This window comes from Aphelocoma coerulescens, chromosome 5 (genome assembly GCF_041296385.1).
Source record: "Aphelocoma coerulescens isolate FSJ_1873_10779 chromosome 5, UR_Acoe_1.0, whole genome shotgun sequence".
Taxonomy (NCBI): Eukaryota; Metazoa; Chordata; class Aves; order Passeriformes; family Corvidae; genus Aphelocoma; species Aphelocoma coerulescens.
Genome location: NC_091019.1, coordinates 12,761,374 through 12,782,066, shown reverse-complemented (window position 1 = coordinate 12,782,066; position 20,693 = coordinate 12,761,374). Strand labels below are relative to the sequence as shown.

The window sequence follows — 20,693 nt, the reverse complement described above, 5'->3', positions numbered from 1 at the left end:
CAGTGGTAGGCAGACAGGCACCTTTGTAGTGTCCTGCTGAAGCACCTCATCCCTGACCACTGGCACTCCAGCACCATTTGCCAGCAATGCCACATTTTATATGAATGTGTATCTCTGTGGCATAGCTGAGACTTGCACTGGAAGATAATGAAGAAGGATATTTTACTGAATCTGATCGTGTTTCAGCACTGAAGTAAGGTAGTACTTAATGATTAGTTCAAGTACAAAAACATAAGTGCACTGCAGTGTAGCTATCAAAGATCTTTTAGGAATACTACTCTGGGGAATGCAAAAACAAAATAGAAGAAGAAGAAAGGCAATAACAAGGATTGGAAATTATCCACTTTCATACCAATGGTTTTATACTTGATCAAAGATTTCCTACAGTTTGTCTTTTGGTATCTTGTAAGTTGTGTGTTAACTACCCGTATATGAAACCTGCTGCAAAAAAGCTTCAATAACAGAACTAGAACAACTTCATGAGGAATGTTTGAGTCATTGAGTTTAGTAAGTTATTGCATAAGGCTTGTGCCAAAACAGGCTCGTTTATCATCCTGCAGACATTGTGACACTTAAAAATGAGTAAGTGCATGTTATGAGTACAAAAATATCTTTCTGATAGCCCATAAATCCTTATTGAAATAAAGGGAATAAAAGAGAGGCAAGGAGGATGCAAAGACAGCACTTAAACTGTTGTACATAAAATCTGCCTTTTGGATTAGCTTTAGATTTCCATCTCCACAAGCCTGTGGCATCCAGACATGTTGCAAAGAGTAGCACATTGGTGCTGATGCATCTTGCAGGACACCACTAAAGATAAGGTGCCTTAAAGGTGCCCCCTGGCTCCACGTGGCAAGAGGAAAAGAATCCCATAATCCCTACATCCTCAGGAGAAGTAAAAATATGTGCCCTAGTTACTTTGCAGTTTGTAACTTGTGCTTTTGATATCTATTTCAGCTGTTCATGCTAAAAGTCTCGTAGCGATACTTCATCTTCTGGTTGCATTATCTCAGTATTTTCGAGCACCAATCCGACTTCCTGATCATGTGTCCATTCAGGTGGTTGTTGTGCAGGTAAGAGAGGCCTTACACAGCTCATGGTAGTGTTGTGAAGTTGATTGAGGGGTTTCTTGAAAAATGTATTTGGAGTTTCTGGCTGGGCGGGCATGTATGTGTCTCTTTGGCTGAAAGAAACACACGTGCATCTTCCTTGCCGACACTACTTCAACCAGAAGAAGGCACAAGTGGTTTCCCAGATTGAGCTGTGGCTCACAATATCTTACTTTGATGGTGAAGTGGCCAGACTGTGACATTAAAAATATATGAAACATTATTATTGTTGGAATGTGTTTATCACCCCGTATGATCTCTAGAATTATTGTTTTTCCCATTTTTTGACGCTTATCTCACTTGTGTAGAGATTCAAATCATTCTTGGCACTGAATGATGGATTGTCACTGTTTATTACATTCAGATTCATGTTAGGTGACTAACTATCCTTTTTCAGCCCTGTGCATCCTAATTTAGTCTGATTACAGTATTGGTTTTCTCAAAAGCATGCAAAAAAACCCCCATCAACTGAATCTTTTGTCAGTCTCCTTATTAGAGCCTCATCCATTCACTCTTCATGTTTTTGTGTTCATCATTTTTCTTGCAGCTGAACTTGTGCTTGCTCTATCTTATTTGGCCTCTTCCCATTTAATCTGCTTTTCTTTCTCTCCAATTAACTTTGCCTTTATTTTTCACACTGCAACTGTCTTTATTTATGTCTGTTAACTGATGTTACCCTGAAGTAATAGGTTGAAAGAGCTATTGCTCAAGTTTCGTGTGGCTGAAAATCTGCAAGACGGATCTGAGAAAGTAAACATTCTCTCTTCTAGAATTCAAATAGGACAAGTTTTTTTAACTTAGGGAGAAATCTGAAGGAGAGTCTCTGGTAAATGTATCTCTGATGTCTGGTAGTGACTCATTGATTCTCAGATTCTGCTTCCTGGGTTTCTCTACAGATCATGAAGGAGAATCCCTGAAAATCTGCACTTATGTGTCTAAGGCTTCAAAGAAACATAGTTCCCTTGGCTATTATAAATGGATTATTTACACTGGTTTATCTCAAAGTTCCACCAAAACCAGCTTAAGAAATCTGGAGTACAGTGAGCAGGGCATCTTTATGAGGAGAAACTAAATGAGGAAAATAACACAGTCCTAAAATGAAGAATCCGAACTTCTGCTGTCGTTCCATACCTCCAGACAAATTTCCAGTTTAAATCAGTGGGCGTAATTGTCCTCTTGTTAAACAGGCTAATGTAGTTCAACAGCAAATCCGCTGAAGTTGGTCCAGATAAACCAATTTGAAACAATAAGCAGTGGGAGAATCTGACTCACTCTTAGTTAGACAGCTGTAGCTCAGGCGCCAGTGGTTTGCACCAGAATAAAATCCAAGTAATATTGAAGAAGATTTTGTCCTGCAGACCCTGACCTTGGGGAAAGCCAGTCAGTGAAACTCCAGAGCTCTGGTGGTTCCTATTAACAGAGGGTGGGGGCCAGTATATTTACTGTAATTGTTTGAGACACTTCTCATTTTTATTTTATGGTGGCTGGGTGTTTTAGTCTTAATTTTTAAGTCTCTTTTGTGTCCCATGGGACTGATTCTGTATCATGCATCATGTACCCTTTGAACTCATGAGGGTTTTAATCAACAGTCAGCAGATCCTAAAGCCTAATTTAGTGGTCAGACTTGCACACCTCATGATGTAGTTTATTGAAATAGAAAAAAAGATATTTGTGAAACAAAAAATGTTCTCGTGTCCAACAGGTAATCAGCCTAGTTCTTATGGAAGCTTGTTTCCTTTGGCTGTTTTGTACAAAAGCTGTTAGCAACGAGAGTAATATGAAATCTGAGTTTAAGCTGATTTAGGAAAAAATCTGATAGTTGGACCTTTTGTAGCTACTCTGTTATATTATTTTCTTTTCATGCCATACCAGTAGAATAAATAACTTTGAACAAAGCCCAGGCTTTGTTTGATTGTATCTGCTGAAATGACTGAGAGCTTTTTTGGAGAGCTAGGTCTTGTCATCAATTTGCCTTTTTTTTTTTTAAATTATGTATTTATATCATCCACGAATAGTTAGATGACAGATTGTTTGTGTCCAAGAGATGGAAGTCAGAGAGTGTAAGAATGCATTGGCAGAGCAGCCAGAATGGCTTCAGCATGTTCTAGAACAGCAGTTCTTGGGTGCATAAACTACTCTTAGGCAAAGATAGGAAATTACTGAGATTAGATGTGTGCAAATCACAACCTTAATCAGAGATCATTGGTCCCACTACCTGGAAAGGTCTGAAATGTGTTGGAGCAGCACTGCCTCCAGGTTCCCAAGAAGTCTTCTCTGAACATGTGACAAATATATTTGTTCTTTCAAGCTCCAGAATAATTCTGCATTTCACTTTGGTGGAGCAATTATAAAACATGATCCTCCAGGTGCAATGGATTGTAACAAGGCATAGGCAAAAAGCCATCCAGATAATGGCAAGCTTTTCAGACTGGGACTTTGTGGGGGAAATTAAGCAGTTGGCCTCAGTTACATAAAAATGCTGACACAAAAGGAGATAAGAAGAGATCTTCTCTATTTCCAGATGTATTACCCAAGTTTCAGTTTGGTTTTGGTTTTTTTTTTTTTTTTTTGTTCTAAGGGTAGTTGCCAATTTTAAATGATAAGTGATTAGGGATATCTTCAGGGCCTTCTGTGAAGTCTTTCAGCTGTGAGGGAAGAAAATGCCAAGCCTGTTCACTAAGGTCTTCTGTTGTCACTGGAATGCATGTCCAGCTTTTCTTTTTAATGGGAAACCTTAATTTATGCCTCTTTTCACAGTGACTTTCAAATAGTTGATGTTGATTTTTATAGTTTGTTGTTTCAATTTTAGCCACTGTTGCCTTTAAGGAACGTGATGGACAGTCTTTCAGTCCTTAGTAGCACCTCTCTATATTTTTAGGAATATTGTGTCATTCTGTCTAGTACAACAGGTCACAACAGGTGACATCAGTGTTAGGGTCAATTTTGAGGTGAAGAGTTTCTAAAGTGCAAGAGATGTATGAGAGCAGCCTTCAGAGAAGGTGCTTAGACCAGTGTTTTAAGGTCCATTCCGTTGGGAATTCACCAGTCTTTTTACAAATTAAAAGTATAGGAAGGTCTATCTTGACACGTGCAGGTCAAATAAGTGTCCAGGGGATGCATGTTGTATTTAGGCAGTGTGGAAGTCCCAAAAATGTTCGTGGTCAGGTGCCAGACACAAAACTAGGGCTTGGCATCATTTTGGTTTGGGTTTTTTGTTTGTTTTTGTTGTTATTGTATCAACAACAAGATTAAGGTGCAGATTTTTTTATTTTAATATATTAGCTGCAGTTTATCAAAAAGGGAAATATTTTTTATATCAGTACTGGAGTATGTTTCAGGCAGTTTTTGTGTGCTTGCAGAGAGAAGGTGTAGAGCATTAGAAACCTTTTTCTGCTGCCATATCCCCAGACTGGTCACTGACAACTACAGATGGCATTGCTGTGATGCTCAGCCCCTCCAGGAGATGGGAGCAGCAGGGCTCTTGCTGCAGAAGGCATCATTGGCATGTCAGAGTCATCATGAGGAGGAAATAAAAGTTTTCTTTCACCCTGCAGCAAAGGGAAAGATAAACAAAAATCCCAAACAGAGTGGAATTCCAAGTTGAGCTAGCATGAACTAGATTGTAATTTGAAGTTACTTCAGTTAGTACTGAAGACAGCATTTACTGCTGTCTACACAAGCTGAAAGTGAAGATAACCCTAAATTATGTCATTTTTCTTCAGACTTTCAAGGTGTGTGGCAGGAAATGCCTCTGCAGCTGTTCTTTGCCCCCTCTCTCAGTGTGTAACACCCTGGACTCCCCTCTGTCTTTTAAACACTCAAAGGTCCTCCCTGAATGCATTTTTTACTGTGTGCAAGATACTTAGAAACAGGACTTTAAAATATATCATGGAAACCCCCTGAAACTGTCATCTAGCTGAAAGGACAGTTCAGATTGCTCCAAGTGCCAGTCTAGAGTGACCCAGAGGGCCACGTTCAGCTTTTCTTGCAGATATAAATACATTTTTGATATATTTTAGTAATGCAGTGTAGAAGGAATAGACTCAAGCCTGGCTAGCTCCTCAGCACATCATACACTGAGGACTGCCTCAGGTAGGGATGTGCTGTCTTCTCCAAGGCAGGAAAAAGCAGCAGCCCCAATTCACATGCCATGAAGGACTTTTCTCATAGGTTATTTTCTTTTTCTCTTTTCCACATAGAAGACAAGTCTAGGACCAGCATAAATCTACTTTTCTCATTTCTTTGTATGACAGAGAGTGAAGAATCATGAATAATTGCCTAATGTCTAGACTTTAAATGGAGTTGTCAGCATTTGCCTGACTTTTCTTTCTGTACTGCAAAATTTTGGTAATACCAGCGAACAGAATTGGCAGAGAGAACACAAAGAGAGGCAAAACATATGTGTGGTATTTACAGGGGCCCCAGATGACTGTGATCAGCAAACTGGAAACAATGTCAAACTCTTCAAGTGCTTCATTTTGCAGCTGACTCAAACAGCAGTGATTGGAGTTGGCTTCTGCTGTGTTGGGCACAGCCTCTGGACAGAGGCACTCGGCACCAGGAACGAAGGGCTTCTCCCATCCAAAGAGCATCAGAGTCAGTGCTCAAGCAGGATGGGAATGTGAATGGAAGCTCCATTTTGGTTTCTGTCAGAAGCCAATAGAGCTCTTTGTCTGCAGAGAAAGGAAACACTGAGACAAAAAAAAAAGGTAGAGTGTGAACAGTGCAGAAAGAACAAATAACCTGGGAGCAAGATTTTTGCAAAAGAGAAGCATGGGCACCATCTGCCAAGCTGTTCATTGAAATACAGGGTTTAATTCAGCTCACCTAGACATATCTCTACTAAAATACTTACATATGTGTTTGGGTGTTTCAAATGTCTCGCTGAATTGAGGCCTTTAAAAGAAAAGTGAATTAAGAACAATGGAGAAAGGAAAAGAAATACTTCCTTCTACAGGTGGAGTTTCAGGTTTCTGGTTAATGTACAAAAGAGTTCTCTGAAATACTTGCAAGGTAAAATAATATATTACTGAAAAATTGTTTAAGCAAAGTTCTTAGTCTGCAGGTTTCTAATCTAATTGTGTTTGTAGATCACAAATTTTTACTGTACCCTAAGCATTTGCTGAGAAAAATGTCACTTTTTTACTTTTTCCAGAAACGAGAAGGAATCCTCCAGTCTCGACAAATCCAAGAGGAAATAACTGGTAACACTGAGTATGTCAACACCACTTTTGCCAGCAGTTCAGTAATTGAACACAGATGTGTCTCAGAAATTCAAACATTTGCTGATATTTAGATTTCAGTATTGGGGTTCCAGGGAAGATGATGCATCAGCCAGTGACTGTATTTTAGCCTTTTCAAGAGCTGCAAACAAGCATCTAAAACTACGAAAGGGGGAAGAAATAGAGAGGTGGGGAATTAAAAGCAGGACTTTAGGGGTGTAAAATGATGGTGGTAAGCCTTGTATGTGCCATCTCACTGAACATTTTATAACAGAAAAGTTATTCCAAACCAGAAGAGAACACTAGCAGAATATTCTGGTTTCTAATTAAATGGAGAGGAGCTGCACTGTTGACTTACTATTAATCTGTATGGATTTATTTGTGGTAGTTATATGAAGGATCAACTGGAGCAAAATGCTGCAGTCCTTAAGAACCCAGCCCAAGTCTTGTTTTGGCTGGATTTGTGTTGTAGTTGGTGTGGTAGATGCCTCTTCAAAGCAAAGGGAAAAGTTTTCACTAAATCAACGTGAAAAAGCCTTTACTCAGGCAAGGTGTGTTGATTAGGTTCAAAGTAGGGAGTATGAGATCTGGCCTCCTGTGAGACTTTAGTGAAGCCAAGAGGTATGATACTGATGGACTCCAGACTGACCCAGATCCTCAGCTAGAGTAACTTGGTGAAGGTTTTCCTAATTCCATGAATCTACTCCAGTATTCACCAAGCTGAAGATCTTACCATGTATGCTGTTTTCTTTTGCAGCACAATATCTGCAAGTGAATTATATGTAACTGTGTTGTTCTTTTCCTTTGTTTTTTCCATAGGGCGTTATCAGGCAGGCATGGTAAGTTCATTTGATTATTGTCTCTTTTCGAGGCAGCCAAAGTGTACATGAGTTCTGCAGTGGGTGGTCACTTTGATCAAATTGCAAGAATGTAGAGGATTTCATGTTGCCCTGGCAAATATGCACCACAGGCTGTTGTGGCAGTTAACAAAAGGGGGAAAAACCATTAAAATCACTCTGCCCATCTTTAAAACACATTTCATTGCTTTTCAGCACATGTTAATTCGCAGGTGCTTTGTGGTTTAACCTCCAGAACATAACAGTGGTATTAATGGTCATGAGTTCCCAGCATGATGTGAAGTGGTATCTTATCATGAACCAGCTGGTGAATGTGTTGATATTCTTACATCCATTACCTACTTTATTCTTTAAAGATGTTGAGTCGTTGTTCAGCAGGCCTGCACACCATGCAAGGCCCTGTGCCATGTGTGTCTCACTGCCAGGATCAGGAATGGCCAAGTGCCTGGCCAACAGAAAACACTCACCTGAGTCTTGCTTTGTACAAAGTCTGCCTTCTACAAATGCCTTTGGATCTACTCTAGCTTTTGGGTTTTTTTTTTTTAATTGAGGAATATGAATATTTGTTGAGTCATTTGCTGTCATTCAGGTGATTGTCAAAACAGATATTGCTCCAAAAAGGCTCTGGTGCCTTTTATATATATTTTCCTGTTTCCTTCTGTAGTGGTTTGGTCTAAAATACTCATTACTGTACCTTCAGAAGGTGACTACAGTAGCACTCCAGTCACGCTATCTTAGGTTGCCTGTCCTGCTGACAGTGCCCTAAATTGCATATGAGAATGGCCCGAAGCATCTATACAAAGGATAGTACTGCAGATGTGCAACCACAACCCTGCTTGAGATGCTTAATAATGTAGTCAGTGGCCCATGGGGAAAATCTTTCTCTGTAGATGTAGTGACTAATGTAAACTCATGTTCTTCTGCAGAAAATGATTTGGTTACTTAGCTGTCTGTATCTGCCTGTTTAAGATTTTATGCGTAAAGATACTATTCTTTCCTCATTTTTGAGAAACAGAGTCTTTAGGTAATCCAGATCCTGCCTGAAAATGATGCTTTTTTGTGGATAATAGAGAATAAGTTACTAGCAGCTTGCAGCAAGAGAGAAGTATGCAAACTACTTGGTATTTGGAATACAGAGAGTATATTGAAACATTTTGCTGACTGTGTTGTCTCAAATGAGTATGTGTCTCAGTAAGTGTTTATTCTGCACTGGAACAACTGCTGCTCAGTATATTAATGGCACTGAATGTTTTTCAGAAAGAGATGCATTCGACACTTTATTTGACCACGCTCCAGACAAGCTCAATGTAGTGAAAAAGGTTGGAAGGTTTTTATTTTTAAAATACATAATTTGTGCATGTGCATGCTTGTGTGTATCAGATTGTGTGTATGTGGTGAGTGTGTGTGGATATAATGTATAACTGGCATGCTTTGCATACATTAAATACAATTAAGCTTTATGCTTAAATACACAAAGTCGTGATTGTAGTGTTACTTTTTATTTAATGTTTAGCAGCATGAACTTAACTTTGGAACATGAAACAACGTATAGTTATCAAAGTTTTCATCAGAAAAGTTCTCACAAAATGTATGTTGAGTAGAACCCAACTGGTACATTGACTGTACTGATGCCAAAGAGATATCCAGTTTACAGCTGCCAGAGGTCTGACCCTAGAGTATTTTGGCTGTTGTCAGATTTGAGTGGAGTCCAATTGCCTACTTCCCCATAGTCTGCTATAAGTTTGGCGGTTTTCTGTGTTTTAACAGTGTATATATATATATATATATATATATATATATATAATCAATCACATTCATTTTATTTCTGTTCTTCATTCTTGTAAAAAATAATTTAAGAACAATTTTTAATGTCACATTTCAGTTTTAAAACTTGGAGGTTGTGTTGCAGTCTCTTCACTCATGCAAATTCTCTTCTGACTGGAGTTCATACTGCTGGTGTTGAACTTCTGCCCTGCTAAATAGGCCTTCATTGCACTGTTTTCATATTTCAGACTCTCATCACCTTTGTGAACAAGCATCTGAATAAACTGAATTTGGAGGTGACTGAACTGGACACGCAGGTAGAGTTTTATAGCCTTTCTTAGAGGGGAGAGGTAGCTGCACTACATTATGCACTGTGTCCCCAGCTTTATCCAGAAATTTCATTGAATTATTTTTGAATGAGCTCTAAGATGTTATTTCAGCAGGAAACTCTTCATTTCGAAACACGTTTTTATGAAGAAGTCCCTACCAATTAAGCATCTATAACAGTTTTGTACTTTCATTAGCCTAAAAATTAATTAACAAATGCTATGTTCTCAGTGCTGCCAAGTGCTGTAAGGAGAACCTGCTTGTTTTGGTCAGGAAAGAATTCTGTCCGCTTGGTTTGCTCCAACGTCAGGCTGAGCAGTTGTTTCCTGCCTACCTTTCCACAGCCACGCAGCCACATGGGATTACAATGGCTCTATTCAGGGAGAATTCAGGGATTCTGGAGAGTAAAGCTACTCAAGTGTACAGGCAGCTGTACAGCTGGGCTGCAGGCTTGATTGCACCACAGAAATAATGTGCTACATGCTCTTCTTTCTTGCTCTCGTCTGCTAAATTGGCTGAAAAGAAGCTAAAAGAAAAGCTTAGTCCTGCTGTATTAATACTTCCCCATGTGAACAATTGCAGCAGTTATCATAAGAAAATTATGGGATCAGGCAGGAAGGGATGGGATCTGCACTATCAAAAAACCCCAGATTTCTTCAAGTCAGGCTTTATTTTATGTCTTGATTCATGTTATTAAGAATCTCTGCTTTATTTAAACACCTACCAATCTGATAGAGGTTTTTCAAAGATAAAATTAAGATTTGGATGGAAATCATGTGAAGGCTTTCAAAAGGGCATTCCCTATTTCTGCTTATTGCATTGTTTACTTTGGGGGAAAACATGATTCAAATGTACCTGGAAAGTCCTTAAGCATTTATCTGAAACAGTATTCCCTAAGATGAGAGGTTGTATTTCCATCAGTTAAAAGAAAATTACCTAGCTCAGGGAGGTGATGGGTTGCTAATAGACCTGGTGCTGCTGGGGTAGGAGTGAGAGGCCTGTGACAAAACCACAGAAATATGGAATGGTTTGGGTTGGAAGGGACTTTAAAGATCATCCAGTGCCACCCCTCCTGCAGGGACACCTTCCACAAGACCAGGTTGCTCAGAGCCTCATCCAGCCTTGGTTAGTTCCAGGGATGGGGCATCCATAAGCTGTTCCACTGTGCCCTGCTCTCACAGTAATGAATTTCTTCCTAATATCCAATCTAAACCTGCCCTCCTTCAGCTTAAGGCCATTCCCCCTTGTCCTGTCACTCTGTGCCCTTGTAAAAAGTCTCTCTCCAGCTCCCTTGTACCCCTTTTGGGTACTGGAAGGTGCTACAAGGTCTCTCTGGAACCTTCTCCAGGCTGAAGAACCCCAGCTCTTTCAGCCTGTCTCTGCAGCAGAGGTGCTCCAGCCCTCTGAGCATCATCAGCACCCTCCTCTGGACTCACTCCAAGAGATCCATGTCGTTCTTATGGACATCGCTATTTTTTCAGATAGAAATGAACATATATTACAGCAATTTGATACCTTCCACTGTAATTACAGACACTTAAAATTAGACATAGCATTTAACTAAATAAATAAAATCAAAGAAGTGGGATGGCATCTTTTAGTTGTAATTTAAAATATTTTTTTAGTAGTTTGTTGCCTGTTCTGCATTAGACAATACATACCTTGTTCAATAAGAAAAGCAATGAGATATTTCTCAGAAAATGTACTGAGAACCTTTTTTTTTCACAGTTTGCAGATGGAGTGTACTTAGTCCTGCTTATGGGTCTTCTGGAAGGCTATTTTGTTCCTCTGCACAGCTTTTTCTTGACTCCCGATAGTTTTGAACAAAAGGTAACTAGATTTCATTTTTCTGTTAAAAACAAACATAAATATGTCTAGTTGTACAAGGATAATACCAACTTTTCCACATAAGTTTGATGCTAATAGCTGAAATCAAGAAAGGACTGTACTGGTAACCATTTCCAAGTATTTTAAAAAATTAGTATTAATACTTACCTGGAATAAAACAGAAAATTGTATTAATGGTGGGGTGGTTAGCAAGTGTTAACAGATTTTGGCAGCCATTGTGTGGTGCTGTCATTGAACAAGACCTACTGTTCATTAATGTATATAGGATTACACACAAGCATTGATGACAGAACTGATGTTTTGTGTGTCCAAAATCCAAGAATTTAACATTGGAAAGGTTTAATGGGATTTGGAAACATAAAGGCATATATGTACAGCGTGTCAATTTAAGACCAACATTACATCAGTGTCTGTAGCTATCCAGGCAATTCATCTGTCTGTTCAAGACAAGAGCACTTCAGGGGCCATCATGTTCCAATTTTTGAGCTTGCAGGAGGTGAGGTATTCTTACCTGTAAGTAATTTTATTACGGGGTACATTAGTTCATGTTAGCTTTCAATTACCTTTATATTTCTAAAATCACCATCACCCAGAAACAGCAAAACAATGGATTGTCTGGATTCCATGGACCAGATATACAGAGCCCTGACTATTTTTTCCTTCTGAATATCTGGGTTTGCAGCTTTAAATGTCTTGTTTTGACTATTTGTACTATACAGAGTTCACAACAGTGACTGCCTTCATTGTATTGCTAGGTCGTCAATGTATCTTTTGCATTTGAGCTCATGCAGGATGGGGGATTGGAAAAACCAAAGCCAAGACCAGAAGGTACCTTCTACCTTTTTTGTATCTGCTTCAAAATTTGTGTTGGGTCCAGATCTTACAAGGTTATGATATGGCTAAATGGAGATTGTGAATTAATCCAACAGCAAAAGGCAAGGTACATTTTGTAGTGCCCAAGGAACTCTGCATTTTAAATGCACTTTTTCAGATGGTGCAATGCTTCCTTTCTTCATTGGCCAAACATATGCAGTAATACTCTAATATTCCCTGAAAGAAAGAGAACACCGTTGTGATTGGTGTCACTGGCAGAAGTGAATTGCTCCAATTGCTTCATTTTCCTCCATCTCACATTTTCACACTAAACTTCAAGTGTTCCAGTGTAATTTTACAAGATTTTCAAAAAACAGGGAGATGTTGTGGAAGAAGAATTTCAAATGTTCACATAACTACCTTTGAGTGCAGGACCTAATCATGCATACTTAAATTAGATATAGAGCTAGGGGCTGGAAATAGAATGTGCTTCAGGGAGGATAAAGGTTTTGCTGGTGACCTTAGCAGTATCAGGATTCCACTCCTCTTTGTTCATATACATACAGTGTTTAAATCCAGCTTTTTGGGCTGGAGACAGAGCCCTTGATTCACCAGGTTAATGGGTACTTCTTGTAGCTCCTCCTGTGAGAAGTTACCACTTCTTACCATGCAGGAGCTGGATGTGCAGCTCCACTCTTCCTACCAAGAATGATATCTGGGCTCCTGCTGGTTACCTACCATAATAATCAACGTGGCTGTGTCTTCCAAGACCAATTTCAGACTCACATTATATGGTGCTCACAGTCTCTTCCTGCCACAATATTGGATTCTCTGAGGAGCTGACATAAGCTAATGTCAGAGTGTTGCTTCTAACAGTAAGAACTCCCTGGAGATTCAGGCACTCATTGCTGAATCAGGTTCTGCTCCATTCAGGATTTTTTCCATCCCTCCCAACTTCCTGATTATAACAGCCACAGAGACACTCACACACAAAATAGTACATCTCAGGATTGAGCCTGTGCATTAAACCTGGACCTGCCCAGCCTATTTTTTCCACTTCTTTTGATTGCTTGAGCTCTTATCCACAGTCATGCTTAACTAAACCGCTGGTGAGTGTATCACAAACCTTTATGTTTGAAATAGTCAAAGTGAGAAGGGGGAAACAGTGAAATCGAGGGATCCAAGTAAAACACAGAGTATCTGTGATCCCTTACTCCCCGTGGAGGTTTAAAATTCTTATGGCATTTAATTTTTCAGGTATTTATTGCTCTAGGGGACAGCTAATTTTTCCAGTATAAATCAAGCCATAAGGATATTTCAGCATATATAAGACATTTCTTGTGCAATTATTGAAATGCTTAATATGAAACTTCCTGCCCAATGTGAATGGAAAAACACATCTGTTTTATGTGTTGTTACATTGGGCACAATGCCTGTACTTAAAATTTCCAGTGAGCAAAAGAGTATTGAAAAGGATCTTACCCTAAATGTGTACACTAAATACTCTTTAAATTCCTACACTGTTTCTTTGAGGTTCTTGAGGAAAAAATATGCTGAAAAGTGCTTTAGAATATGAAAAACATATTTAGTGGAAAAAAAAGAATGCAGTTAAATAAATGAGTATGAAAACCGATGATTTTTATGGGGTGAACAGTTTATTTGGGTTATTTGCAATATAATTGAAAAGGTCTTAAAAAGCTTTCCGTGACCTTTTACTTTAAAAATGGCTGGAGCATTAATCTGCTGAGTCTATAATGAATTCATTTGCAGTTTGAGCTTTTTCAGAGTACTCCTTGGAATGTGTACATCAAAGCCAAACTCAAGTTTCTCTTTTAGAAACTTGCAACCAGTAAAATGTTACACGTGTTGGTCAAACCTGTGAAGCAATGGAAATAACCCATCTTTCTTTGCGAGAATGCTTCTTTTACTTTGAGCCCTTCTGTGGAATTCTGTTGTGGTGGTGGTGGAGTCTCTTTGCATCTTTGCAAAGACCTAACAAAGTTACCTCTTTGTTAATAGAAGTTCTGTATTTGGAAAAAATGTTGTTCTGCACCTTGCTGCTGGCCTGGAGGAGGAAACTTCTGATGTTACATGCAAACAATAATGCAGATTGCAACGGGATGTTGTGGGGGCAATGCACCCTTCCTGCAGCTTTTGGCATTTCCTCTTCATTTTATACCAAGCATTTTTCATCTGATTTATAAAGAGCCACAAACCCATGCTGGCTGTGGTTTCATGACCGTGCATAGGCTCAGCATAAAATCTAGGTTTGAGTGTTTGCACCCTTTGTCCGCGGATGTAAATTTGCCATGTAGCCAATATCTTTAGTTTACATACTTTAGGACACCATGCATAGGTTTGTTTGGATTAATTATTCAAAGTGTGACCCCTTCACAATCTATGGGAAACATCAGTGTAGAAAAATATAATGGCTCATGATGATTACATCCACCATTTACTGGACTTATTTGGAGGTTTTGGCCAATTCCAAAAACCAAAGTTAGGAATTCGAGTTCCAGTGCATTCAACAGAAAGAGATAGGACAATTCTAATCCACTCTGCTCTTTCTGAGGGCAGTTCTGAGTCCCTGTTTGAGATTGGCTATTCCTTGAAGCACTAGTGTAGGGTGCTGCAGTAGTACTTGTCAGTTTGTTTTATAGTTTTCTTGTGAAATAATATTGACTTTCTCAAGAACTGCTCTTTGAAACAGAAGGTATTCATTAGCTTTTTGTTTCATATAAATCCTTTACTTTAGATGTTGAGTTTCTGAGGACTGATTTCAGCCATGAATGTCAGCTAACTCCAAGAATTTTCAGATGTTTGTTCAAGGAGCACTTGTACACCTAGCTTCTTTAGGTCCTCTGGAAAATTTAAATTTACCTCTAGCTATCTTGCTGAAATTAGGCCTAGTAAAGGATGTTGCAGCTCAGAATGTGCCAAGTCCTACAATTCTTACATAAGAGGAAGGTTCTATTGGTTCCTGCCTGATGATTTTTTTCAAAATCATTACTTTTCAGCCACAACTGACTGAAGATGAAGTCATATAAGTATATGTAATCCTGGGCACTCTTTGACTTAGGAGCATCTGAGCTTGGTTGCATTTCAACATCAGCAGCAGTAGCTATTTGTATCCCTAACTAGAAGTGGTTAGAACACCAAGTTTTGAGTTGCCAGTTTGAAAATTGTGTTTTATTGATATTTCTACTCCTTTTTTGCTTTCCTTGTGATTTCATATTCGTGGGCATTAATGTGAGCAAGGGAAGGGAGTAGAAAATAGACACTATTTCTGGAAAACATTTGGAGCTAATGAAGTTACTAATTTGTTTTCCCTTGTCTTTTTTCTAGATATTGTAAATTGTGACTTGAAGTCTACGCTGAGAGTACTGTACAATTTGTTTTCCAAATACAGGAACGTGGAATGAAGAAAGCATCATAACTAGCATATCTTTCCTTGGTATTCCTCTGCACCTCTATCCTAAAAGGAGCTAAACCATTTACCTGAAGAATTTTTAATTGATTATTCTGGCACTACTATTTTCATAGTAGATTTAAAACTATACAACTTATAAAGAAAAAAGGTTTGGAGGAAGGTATTTGGGTATATTCTGGGAGAATTCATGTCTCGGTTGTCTTCACTGTTTTTAATAGGTGAAGCAACAATAAAAAAACTTTAGTAAGTTAAATTCAAATCAGCCTTTGGAACCAATCATAGGAATATTCTGTAGTGAGTACTTTAATAATTTTTACATATATCTTTTTTTAATCTGGGAAGGGGAAGAATATTTTCTATGCATGATAAGGCAGTTCCATTCTAATTGTGAGGAATGTGCATAGGGAGAAACAGCTAAATACACTTGTTCACATGACAGCTAAAAAGAAGAAACTTAGCCTGATGAATATATAGTTCCAGTGCTACTATTAGGCTTTCATTTTCTGGGTACAAACTGAAGTGGCTACTCATTCCTTCAGACTTATTAAAATGTGATACTTTGCTTTCAGTATATGCAATTGAGCATTCCACAGAAGCACACTTTGCAGCTTGTCACTTCTTTTTGTTCAAGGCAGAGATCTTTTTTGCAAAGAACGCTTTTCAGGAAGAGACACCTGTATAATACAGTTTTTCTATAATAGTTCTATTATTACATAATATTAGAAAGTAGAAGAATGGCTTGTTTTTATTTTGGCAGCTTAATCACAGAATTATCAGATGGCAAATTTAGATTGGTTGCTAAACAGAACTTAGAACTGTCCCTTTGGTTGATTTTATGATGAATGTATTTTGCTGCATAATCTTCAAGACAAAAAAATGAGATTCATTTTCTAGAAATGGTCAAAACTACTCCCATCTGCAAAGATTCCATTACAGTGGAAAGTTCTTTGGTGATTTTACATGTCTACAAAGATTTTTTTATTTGATTACCACCAATTCTAAGCTGTTACCTGTTTGGTTTTAGCTTTAGCAAAGACACAAAAGGGAAATGGGAGTTAATTCTTCCCTTAGAGTGGTACCAAGCACCAGTTATGCTTCCAGAAGAAGCTGGTAGAGACTGCCTGCATCACTTCCGAAACAAAGCATTCCATTGCAACCACAAATTCTTGGGATGCTGGGTTACACAGTCAGGAAAAAAAATCCTTAGGCAGAGATTCCTAGATAACTCTTCAGAAATCTTTGGAGTGCAGGAGGGAGAGTTGTTAACAGCCGTCCAATTATGGCAGAGCTGGCTTAGGTAAAAGGAAAAGCAATGTCAGTTCTTCAGTCTTTCATCAGGAGAAAGGCAGTGCTGGCAAGAACAGTCAATAACAGCTGGATGTTACTTATGATGCAAAGCATTACATAGTTTTCAGTTTTCCAGGGCTTTTTTTTTTCTTTTATGTAGAGCTTTCCAGTACAACATTAGCACAGAGGGAACTCCAGCAATTACTTTGTCCTTGGTAAACACCAACTAATGTTTGTAATGTAAGGTGATATTGACTTCTGCTGGGAGGCTACAAAATTATTTTTCTGAGAAATAATATGAACTTTTTCAAGGGGAAGTCAGTATTCAATCCAAAGGACAGTACCTGAATGTTCTCTGAACTCAGAAATTATCTGATTGTTATAAGCACTCTAAATATCTTTATTAAAATATTTTCTTACCTCTGTATTTTTAACTGAGTTTCTGAAATTAGAGGTACAGAAAACAACAGTTATTTGCCTTTTACAGGGAGAAATAACTGGACATTTTGACCTCAGTGAGAATGGACATTTTCATTATATCTTTAATATCTGAGAAGCTAAACAATAGGAATTAACCAAACACTTTTGAGCAAACTGAGATAGAACTTCTCATGTATATAGCAGCAGCAATTTCAGCTTATTTTAATGTTTAACATGCAACTTCTTCATTTGCACACCCAATAGTAATTGTCATAGCTAATTAAAAAATGTATGATGTTTTTTCTGCAGACCATGCTCAGCTTTTACATTTCAACAGTGCTGAAAGATTTTGATTGCCTTTGTTTTCATGAATGCATTTTCTTTAAAGAGGAGGTTTATATGCATAAAGTGAACAGTGAAACGGTTTTCTTTGCCTAGGCTTCAAAATAAGTATTTCTTGTGCGATATTGGTATAACATTATTGGAGATTTATCTGTCAGACTCCATTTCCACCCTTAAAAAACACAAACTGAGACAGAATGATTAAATCCTCATGCTGAAATGCAATTATGCAGAACCGTAGAAACATTTAAACAATATCCAACCTTTACACAATTATCTATCCTATGGTAAGAATTTATGTAAATTAAAATCTGCTATATAGACAACGGTGTCCTATGTAAATATAGATCTGTGTGATGGTTTTAACACTTACACACAAATAGTACATGCTGCCATGTAGGAATGGGTCACTGCTTATATTTTTGACAGTGTAGATTTAAATAGCTATCAGATAAATATGAAATCTAATATAGAGATTATATCTAATATTTATTGCTTTGATTCAGAATATTATAGAAATATAGAATACTACTGTGGACAGTTCGCTTTTCAGCAGTTGGTGTAGACCAGCCCTTTCCTTCAGGGAAGGGAAAAGTTATCTGGGCCAAATTCTGCCACCTGCATTGCTTTTATTCCTGATACACAGCAGTGCACCCTGATGTACTGCTGAAAGCAGAATTTTCCTCACTCTTATATCAAGATAGAAGTTGTTTAAATGTTTGTCAATCCCAGGTTTATTTATAATTACTTTAAATGATTAAATGTACCCGATTTAGCTCATGTAAGAAATGAGCAGCCACCTGGAGAGGCCAGTTCCTCTAGTGGTCCCAGAGAGAGCCTGTGGTCTCAAGGCTGCTATCTCAGCACTTTGGCTGGATCCTAAAGCCAGGTAGGGTAAGTCCAAGCCACTACCTGAAGATCTCGTGGTGGTATTTGGATCCCATCCACCAGACCAATGTGCCTGTCCATTGTGCTGTGTCACATGAAGGCCCACAGGTAGCTGAGCCTACCAAAACCTGGCCAATTCTTGGTCTGCCTTGAGTAGCAAACAAGCAGTAAACATTTCTGCTGCTGGGGCATTATGAAACCACCAAAAGAACCATTTTCTGTGACTTCTAATTCACCCATTGCATCCAGCAATGTGGTATCTAGGCTTCTTTTGTGGCTGGAGATGGGCATCCTTTCCCTGTTAATGGGTCCTGGCGTGCTCTTTCAACCACACAAAACATTGTTTGGGTTTTTTTTAAAGAGGAGCTACAGATTTTTCATAGTGTGTCAATAAGGTGTTGTCAAAATAATTACCTAAAATCCTAATGTCTTGAGGTCAGCTCCTTTGAGATTTCTTTCTCAGCTGACTGGCTGTTATTTTCCATAAAGATCAGGCCCTATAAAAAGGAGTCTTTGCATAATTTTACCCAAGACACACTCATAAAGCCCAGGATTGGATTGCTCTGTATTTCTGATGGAGTACAGACGAACCAAGTTTCCTATTAAATGAGCTGACTGTAGAATATCCAGTTCTTTACATTTCCTAGTCAGAAGTATCTCCATCTTACAGAGGATAGCAGCCCTTGCAGCTACACAGCTCAGGAATTCAAGTGGACCAGCAGGAGCTGGATAAGGTCCTAATCCACTTCAATGAACTGTAGACAAAGTTGCCCACTGGCACATCTCCATGTGAACCAGTGGCAGGAAATCAACAGAGCCTCTGTTTTACAGAGGGTTGCAGTGCTTGGGAATGGTTGCATTCAAGCAGACCATGATGACTGAGGTAAATGCTACTTGGTTGACTTTTGTTCCTACTTTTTTTTCTGGTTTTAAATTCATGTTTCAGATTAATTTAGCAGACACCTTACTGCAAGCCACAGTGTTGTAAAGCAGAATGGCTTCTAGAAGTTTATTTCATTTGAGAAAGAGATATATAGTATTTAATATACTAGATACCAGCCTTAGGTCTAGTTTTTGTTATTCTTGTCTTCCTCCCAAAACAACTGTCATCAATGGCCAAGCATCCAAAGAGAAAACAGTGCCTTGAAGACCTCTTGCAAGATTTTTACACTATTACCTAGTAAACTTCTGTCATTTTACTGTAAGAATTAGTGTGGGCTTTCTCTTTACAGTCAAAGTACAATTACAGACTGAAGAAATCCTTTGTAAAAAGTTACAATTAGTTTGCATTAAGATATTTTATTTTGATTTGTCACAGGAAAAATTGAGATACCATCACCAAAATGTTAAAATTAGGCATACCTCAGCATCCACAGATTTTCCGAAGAGGTTTTGGGTCATTCAACATTTACAAGGGCTAGTTTTATGTATTTTGAAAATATTTTGTGTGACTATTTCTTTCTGCAATAATGAGATTTTCTTTTCTGTCTAACAGTTTAATACCATGCACTCTGCAACAATGCTGGAGTCCTTGAAGCATTTGGTCCTCAATTTCAATATCACACTAACTGAGAAAAAAGAATATTTTCAAAAATTGCTGAACATGTATCCGAAAATAATTATTAGTTTAAATTAAGCTGCGTTGCCTTCAACTGCAGAGTTAGTAGCTTTCACAGAATATATGTGCTCTGTAAGTAAAAGACACACTCTTGCTGATTTTTTTTCCCTGTGCTTTTTCTGAAACCTTTTGTTATGATCCACAATAAAATTTGCACCTGAAAATCAACACTGCATGTTGTTGTTGGGTCAAAGGATGAGTTATCTGACAAAAAATTAGGGAGGCTGTGTGTTTTGTGTTCTCGAAACTTCCAGACCTCTCCATGCATCCAGCTCTTTTCCAGTAACCCCTTTGTGGGTGTGCAAGGTGTTTATTATTATGTTCTGTGGGGGCTGGCGACAGCTGAAAGTGGGTTGGCAAAAGCAATCCTGTAAACATATGTTTGAAATGATTAACAGCAGCAGGTCAGGAAAATGCAGTCTTTGACTCAAAGTAGCAAAGTCTACCTTTACTTTTAACATTGCTGTGATGAGCACTTCAGTGGTGCTGTCGCAGCTGGATAGAATGCAATTCTCTGCTGGGCAATTTTGTTAATTTCAAATCTAACAAAATGTTAGTGAAACATTAAAATGATTGAAACTATATTGTCCATTTCAGAAAATAATGGCATTTTGGAAGATTTTGAGATCTATTTTTTAATAAACTTAGTTTTTTTGTGACCCTTTAATGCAGGAGCTTCAATGCAGAACTTGGAACCAGTCCAAAATATAGACGTCTAAAGTGCTCCAGATCGACATTTATAGCTCTGAATTACTGGACTGAATCCAG

At 38.3% G+C, this 20,693-nt stretch overlaps 1 protein-coding gene across 2 annotated transcripts in view; it reads left to right on the top strand.

The window, feature by feature from the left end:
* Positions 1 to 20,093, top strand: part of PARVA (parvin alpha) — a 63,422-nt gene extending 43,329 nt beyond the window's left edge. For both annotated transcript variants that reach the window (XM_069016598.1, XM_069016599.1), the window contains exons 6-13: positions 958 to 1,073; positions 6,265 to 6,323; positions 7,151 to 7,170; positions 8,446 to 8,507; positions 9,201 to 9,269; positions 11,008 to 11,109; positions 11,883 to 11,955; positions 15,286 to 20,093. In XM_069016598.1, the coding sequence (XP_068872699.1) occupies positions 958 to 1,073; positions 6,265 to 6,323; positions 7,151 to 7,170; positions 8,446 to 8,507; positions 9,201 to 9,269; positions 11,008 to 11,109; positions 11,883 to 11,955; positions 15,286 to 15,362 (578 nt within the window). In that variant the 3' untranslated portion in view covers positions 15,363 to 20,093. The remainder of the gene's footprint in view (positions 1 to 957; positions 1,074 to 6,264; positions 6,324 to 7,150; positions 7,171 to 8,445; positions 8,508 to 9,200; positions 9,270 to 11,007; positions 11,110 to 11,882; positions 11,956 to 15,285) is intronic.
* Positions 20,094 to 20,693: the final 600 nt, after the last annotated feature.